This window comes from Daphnia pulex, chromosome 8, assembly GCF_021134715.1.
Source record: "Daphnia pulex isolate KAP4 chromosome 8, ASM2113471v1".
In the NCBI taxonomy this organism is placed as follows: domain Eukaryota; kingdom Metazoa; phylum Arthropoda; class Branchiopoda; order Diplostraca; family Daphniidae; genus Daphnia; species Daphnia pulex.
The window spans coordinates 2,328,445-2,336,334 of NC_060024.1; the positions used below are offsets into that span (position 1 = coordinate 2,328,445).

The window sequence follows — 7,890 nt, forward strand, 5'->3', positions numbered from 1 at the left end:
CATACTCTGTTTTCATTCAGTTGGACAACTATTTTTTCCATTGCCTTTTATTTCTCTTTAGGTTTATGCAGATTTCCTGAAAATGACTGAAATTATAAAATGAAATATCTTTTCAAAGTTTATTTTGATGAGCTGATGGTTAACCTAAAGCGCTATTACCTTGCAGAATATAATGATCAAAGTGCAGCATCTACAGCAGTTTTCTTTGAAGGAGAAAAGGGAACGATTGGTTTGTTGATGGCCATCAACCGTTTGTGTTCCACAAAAAAGGGAACGCAGTTCTTCAGCAGAACTCTTTGAAATAGCACAAGTTTTTTTTGGCCTCTTTTGCAGTTATTCACACAACTTAGTAACTATCGTTTTATTATTTTTAAGGTAAACATGCGTGTTGAACCATCATACAAAGGCATCAATGCGAGTGCCTTGTTATTCTTCGATGTCCAAGGCGAATCACGGTCGATGCTTATTATTTGTGGAACTGCCAGGAACTTCAAGAACATCCCTGTTACAAAGAGTTGGCAAGCTGTCTTTGAATTACTCAGCGTATACTACGTCTTTGATCGGAACTATCCTTTCCTTTATGGTGTGTTGTCATTCATTGAGCGCCGCTGTATTTCTCAGCTACTAAACACCTCTATCACTGCTGACCCGAAAGACAGTTCATCTCTTAAATTTTTTTGTCGTAAGTTTAATGCTTTTATGAAAAACTCTTAAACTTTCTACTCACTGGAATACTGTATCTAGAAATACGTGACGTAGATATAGTTTCAATGTTTTAGTGGCATATCTACAACGTTGGTAATTTCATCTGAACATTTTTGTCTTGTTTAATGTGTATTAATTCTGAAACGATACCACCTTTTCAAATATAGAATGTTACGTAAATCATGATTTCAATTTTATTTCTCACGGGCGTTATAAGCATGGTTTTTGTATAAGTACGTATAGTTTTTTAAGCATGCAATAGGCTGTAATATCGTAAAATTTCTGAAATCTGTATAAGTGTGATAATAAACATACTGATGAAATACAACTTACTTACGTTCACCAACATACTTTTTATAAAATCAGCATAAAGAAATGGTAAGTATGGAGTTTATTCTATAAGTACACAAATTGCATAAGTTTTCCTGGCTGGCAAAAAAGTATCTTGGATAAGTATGTTACCGCCGCTGTGCCTGATTTCATAACACTATTAATCTTTCAAAGACTAATTTTAAATTAACTTTGCGAAGTTTGGTGATGCTCGGAGTAAGTTTAAGCAATACGTAAATGGATTTGAAACATTCTGTAAAAAAATACGTCATACAAGGGAACAATTGACAAATGAATATAAAAATTTGTTTACCATCAGGAGACTCAGGGATATCGACGCTTTTTTGATTTGCCAAAAGAAAGATTTCGTTTAAGTTTTTCTCTTTGAAAGATTTATCAAAATCATTAGCTTTTGGATAGATTAGCTTAAAATCTAAAAAAAAACTGCATAAAAAAGTTGTTGTTGAGAAGAACCATTGAATAATTTTGAAAATTTTTTACTAGCTATCCATTCTGCGGAAGTCATTAAACCTAGGGTATTCCGCCATGACTAGACCTGGCTCTGTCAATGTGGTTTTGATTTGTTCCTGACCATAACCGAAGGTCGTTTTCATGTATTCTTCGATGACAGGGTCATTTTCTCCTCCAGGAGGATGACTTTTCATCCATTCAACCTTCAAACAAATTAATATTTTTACTGTTTGTTTATTATATTGATACTGAAGTAATTTACCTTAAACCTGCATTCAACTTCGTTAAAAATGTAGCCATTTATCTTCACATTTGGCCGTTTATTGATGGAACCTTTTTTTGATACCGGATTTAAGGGATCTTGAAGTGGTATATTCCGGCGCCGCCCGTCTCTATTTGACTCCCTCAATCTTTTTAGTCTTGCTTCAATGAACCTAGATCCAGTATACTGATTATAAAAATGGCTGGAGTAAACTTTTCCATCTACATGGATCCTTAAGCAAGGAAAAGCCCTTACAATGGCTTCTCCAAGATTTCTTCTTTGTTCTGTTGGTGGAAACAATCAATTTTGCCACTCTTTGTCGACAAGCGGTTCAAAAAGATCTGGACGATTGTTATCCTCTCGTCTTCGGTAATGACAGCCTCAAGTCGTTCCATATAGGCTCCAACATTCATTTTTCCTTCGTCAGTTTCGTTTAAAATTTCGATGACGTTAACATCTCCCTGAAAATAATAAAAATATTCAGTTGGAATTAACTTTAACTTTATGTGTAAAAATATTTACGTTCGAGGTTCCGTTGTTGTTTGAAGGTTCAGCAGGCACAACTATTTGAAATATTTGATTTTCGTTAACAACTGGCTCAATTTCTAAAATCGGTCTGGGATCAACAATGACAACATTGGCCAATTCCTCTTGCTCTTGAAGTTGTTTGATTGTTTTAACGTAATTTAGCAGTTTCATTCTGTGGCCAAATGAAAGTCCAAGTCCTTCTACATTTGATTCATTCAAACACAGAAGGCATTGTCCGTCAATGTCAGCAGCTGAGTAAGACCAAAAATAGCGATTAGTCTCGTTATACAGCCTTAAACAAAATGTCGAACGTTTGCATAAGTGATATTATCAGCATCATTGAAACTTTTTAATAGCCATGTTGGAGCAATAGGTTTCAACGTATCAAATGCAATGAGAATTGACTGAATGGGATTGTAAGGTTGCAGTTCAAAGGAATACAAGTGCTGATTAAAAGTTATCGTTTCTAGAACTAAAACAGCAAAATAAAATTTGGCATCCATGAAAAAGATTTTGCTTATTTTGCCGAATTCGGGATATCCTGAAGGATTTTCAAAGCTATGTTTGAGTAAAATAACTGATTCTATGCGGATATGCCAACCTATTGATTTTACCCATCTATATTCAGTTTGATTGGAATCAAGTGATTTTTCTGACTTGGGACCCAGAGTTGGAAGCTCATTGTGAAACAGTGAATTATTTTTACGATTAAAACAAGCAATTGTTTGAAGGTGATAGGCAACCGACTTGGGGACATTAATGAAATTGCAGTTAACATGAACCAAACGTTTACATAAATTTTGGTACGCTTCATACCTCATGCACAAATAACCAATAGCTGGACCATAAGTCCGAATAGCTGCTGGGTAGTGGGCCATGTGATGAAATTTATTGATTGGCCTGGTTGTTGGAAATAATGAATAAAATCGGGAATACATTCGGTGAATCAGATCCTCTAAAATAATGGTCTGCTCCATTGTAACATTTGGTAAAAAAACAATATCCATTATTTCGAGTAAAATCAAAATTAATGAAAAATATCGATCTCCTTCTGGAATTAAATCCCCAATCAAAAGTGGGAGCATTCGTATTGTATTGGGACACCAATTTTGAGACGCCCTTTGTTTGGTGTTGTAATTTCCTTTCTTTCGCAAAGTGACGTTTTAAATTTGGGGGATGGCTTGTTTCTTACATCGTAAAAAATAAATTGAAACCTTTTCAGTCTGCTATTTAGAACGTATGTAGATATGTTGTAATCAGAACTTGTGACATAAATAAACAAAACTAGTTTGATGACGAATGGTATTATAATTTCCAGGAAATCGTGCATGCAATCAAAAACTGGATGTTCGGCTACGTGTAAATATCTACATTGATTTAAGGGACTGTTAAACTGAATCCCACTCAGGGGATGTTGTCTTTGCTGATACTTACCTTTTCTACGCCCAAATTGTAGTTGTTCTTCGTTCTTAATTCTCCTATTTTACAACTTTTTTTCTTAATCCTGACGAGATATTAAACAAAGACGACAAAACTTAGCTGATGATGTTCGGGCAAATCCAAATAGTTGATGGGCGCCTTTTGAATCTGCACAAACGTTAACTACAGCTCCTCGGAGCTTGAAACCAGGTTTGTCAGGAATATCGAGTAGTATTTCCTCGTCCGACTGTAATGCCCCGCGGAGCCATTGGCCCTGCCCCTCCAGCGATGGCCACCACCAACCGTCTACGTCACGGTCCGGACGTAAACACCAACAACATACGTCACACACGTGACGTCACCGCGGCACGCCACTCGGACAACATGCTGACTCAGCACGCTGACTCGGCAGGCAGGCTCGAAAGGTACTCGATTTTGAATGTTTTTCCACTCTGCTATTGACAACAAGTTCAGGAGGAGAACCCACACACTTTTGTACTGGTTTAACGAATCCAAAATTTTTCGCATAATAACGATTTCTTTCCACATTGCAATTCAATCCCAGGGTGACCCTTTCAACAATCGGTAGCACTACTGTCCAGTCTTGTTTCAAGTCAAAGAATTCAGCAATTCCATTAAATATCCCACCAATATTTTTAGCAATGAAATCGATAGCAGAAAGACTGACGTTGTGTTTAGCCCTCAATTCAAGAAAACAATTAGCAAATATTTGAGTCGCCCTATTATTTACATCACTTCCTTGAATATCTGTTACAGAATCGTCTGGTTTGGACATGGGTAAATTGTTATTACTTGACAAATGATTGTTTAAGTCCCCCTCAGCATCAACACTGCTGAAAAAAACTGAATTACAAGGCTCACAAATAGATGCTGGGTAAATTTCTTTAACGGTACAATATAGAACATGATCTCTTTATTTATCAAAACTGTTGAATTCGGGTTTGCAATCATTATTTCCACAATATAAAGTTCTACGGCTACGCCCATTGTTTTTAGGAATCCATGAAAGAGACGTAAGTGATTCTTCAGTTTGGAAAAAGTACCTTTAACTATAGCTAAGCACACGTTTTATTTGAATGATTTTTCAGACATTTTAGATGGGTAAAATAGTGGGTAACAAACAAAACAAACATCAAAATTTACAATATATTTTCACAGGGGAGGAACTCGGTTCCCATGAAACTGGCCTGGGTATACATTCTTTTCTTGTTATTTACAAGTTAATTTACCTAATTACGGCTTTTTATTTTGAGATACCGTCTTAGCCCTAACTATAAAGTTCATTTTTGAAATACATTAAATTGTTAAATCTCAACTCGCTCATTTGAAAATAATCGAAAAGAATGAACAAATCCATTCACTCGCTCCATCCCTTTCAGTCTATCGCAATATCCGATGCTAGTGCCATGCTCGACCGTGAATTTCATCGATTTATCTCAATATAATAGAACTTAATTCAATAAAAATGAATAATTTCAAATTTTTGTCGTTTGAACAATTTGCGAAAAATGGTAATGATTACGAATTTACCATTAATTATTTTTTTACCCGATATATTTATCACTAAATCCATCGCAACAGTTGCAGGATGAGTCTTGCTACTCCTGCTGTCCCGTTTCCGAGGCCATAAGTAAGGCGCCGCGTCAAACCTTCAATATGAAATTCCCTTTAGCATTCACAATCGCAAAATGGCTAATCACTCGAATCAACCACTAACGAGAGAACAGTTGCTTGCTCAGCAAAAGACAATCAAATTGTCGATCGAAGAAGAGTTCCTGGTCATTAGAATCAGGCGAATTTTGTTTTGGGCATTTACCACATACTTGTCCCCATTACTATCAAATGACCTCAAATACAAGGGGAAAGATTTAGAAAGCAATCGGAAAATTGAAGCCTACTTCTGTTTCAAGTGATTATCCAAGAGTTTATAAACGATACAAACTTTTTAGATCACGACACACAGAGTGTACTTGAAACAGCTATGCATGGACGCAATTGCGTCATACACAGTTACTTGCCGCTTCTGCTACTCGACGGAGAAAAGTACTTGCTTTCATGGATAGCTGTGTGTCGGCTAATCAACCAAACCGTAGCTGCAGATCAGCTCCATCGGATACATCAAGAAGTGTTCCCCGGAGCCGATTCGCCACTACGAAACCAGACGGATTTAAATTTCTCTTAACCAGACTTTGTGAAGCCATTTCTTCTGAGGCCGGACAACAAGTCCGTAAAAAATTTTGAGTTTTTGCTCAAAATACAAGTCAAAATGTTTGAGGTGGACTCTGAATATATGGGTCCGGTCTTACGGGCCTTCCTCGTCAATCAGCCGGGGGGATTAAAGTACTTCCATTCCGTAAAAGACTCCCAGTCATTTCTTGACGATTTGATCACGTTAGGAGAAGAAAAGCAATGCTGGCCAAAGTACTCTAACAAAAACATCTTACTGTGGGAAGCCAAATTTGCCCGAAACAAACTGTGTCATGCAGAATTGGTTCCCCTGTTTGAAAAATACGACGAATTTTTGATTTCTTGGATCAAAGTTTACGACATGCTGGGTCAGGTGGAAGCGTCTGCCCTTATCCAAGTGATAAGAAATTACCTGAAATCGCTAAGCAGTTTGCACGCTGGATTAACAAAAACCTGACTGTCTTGTTTGTTTTTTTTTCTTTTTAAATTGCTCTACTCTCTATCAACTGCTGTGGAGTTACGGGATCGCTGGGGTTGAAATCTCTTTGCGAAGATCCGTTGTCAGTTGTCCGGTTCTCCAGCAGAAAGCAGAGAGTTGATAATATTCGCCATTCGTGCCTTCCTTCGGGACAATACAAATTTCAGTTAATCGTTGAATCTATTACTTATTTAAAATCAATTTTTAATATCGGTACACAACTACTATCGGTATACGACTACGTATCCTTGTAAAACAAGTCAATCACCTTCAAGCTCTCGATCACGTTCCCTTAAATGTGACAATCAACGAAATCATTCATCGTCCAGATCTCGATCGCGTTCACCTAAATGTTACCCTCAACGAAATCATTCATCGTCGAGATCTCGATCGCGTTCTCCTAAATATTCTAATAGAAGTCATTCACGTTCTCGATCTCGCTCCCCCAAACATTACAACAAACATTATTAACCTTGTAGTTGTTAATAACTTCGTTCCAAAGGAGCTTAAAGAGGAATGACAGGCATTTGATTTTTCATTTATGCAAAGTGTTATAAGTGAAAATTCGATATTTAATGTGTTATTATCATTGTCGTCGTTATCTTTTAATCGAGAATAGGCCAGACCTAACAGTTTCACATTGAAGAAAAAAATAACAGGGAAATAATAAGTACTTGTTTGTGTGTAGGAATGTTTACTGATGAAACCATGTTTGTATCAATGTACACAGATAATTTCATACACGACGTCTGCGAAAAGCTATAACAGGCATTCTTGTTTGTAAGGATTCACAAATTACTTGTCGTTTTCTTTCTGCCACACGATTATTTCTGAAATCAGCATGGTTAACATTTGGATTCACATTGCAATGCAGGTCATTAGGATCTAAATTTCCACCATAGTACAAGTCCCCTTGTTGAATGCAGATTTTGTGCAAAACGCAACAAGTAACAACAATGTCCACCCCACGCTCAATACTTGTGTTGATATACGTGCATCGCTTAAATCTGTTTTTCACATCCCCAAAAATGAGCTCAATTACCATACGAGTACTTGGTAATTTTTTATTGAATAATTTCTTTTCTTGAGAGAGATGTTGTCCGTTGTTCTTTTTGAATGGTGTTATAAGCCATTCCTTTAAACCAAAGGCGGAATCTGCGATGATGCGATATCTCCTTGGGTCGAATAAATCATTACATGATCTCTCCAGTTTTTGGAAAAGTGATGAATTTTGAAAAAAACTGTAGAGTCATGAACAATACCAGGGAACCACAAAAAACGTAGGAAAAGGAGCGATTAGGAAGAGCTGCAGCCATAAGATTGAAACTATGGAACTTTTTGTAGTTGCGGTAAGGTGTCAGATTTGGGGATTTTGGTTGAAAGGGAATGTGACAACCATCTAGAGCAGAAACAACCCCAGGAAATCTTGCCTTATTGCGAAATTGTCTGGAAACGGCTAGAATTTCCTGCCTAGTTGGCCATTTAATGA

General features: G+C 36.9%; 1 protein-coding gene across 1 annotated transcript; it reads right to left on the reverse strand.

Annotated features, from left to right (window-relative positions):
• Nucleotides 1-1,916: 1,916 nt before the first annotated feature.
• LOC124200489 lies at nucleotides 1,917-2,543 on the reverse strand. The gene is made up of 2 exons (XM_046596750.1): nucleotides 2,291-2,543; nucleotides 1,917-2,229 (listed from the first exon to the last, which is right to left on the reverse strand). Exons 1-2 carry the CDS (start codon nucleotides 2,465-2,467, stop codon nucleotides 2,020-2,022), a joined length of 387 nt encoding a protein of 128 aa, XP_046452706.1. The 5' UTR covers nucleotides 2,468-2,543; the 3' UTR covers nucleotides 1,917-2,019.
• Between the last annotated feature and the right edge of the window lie 5,347 nt (nucleotides 2,544-7,890).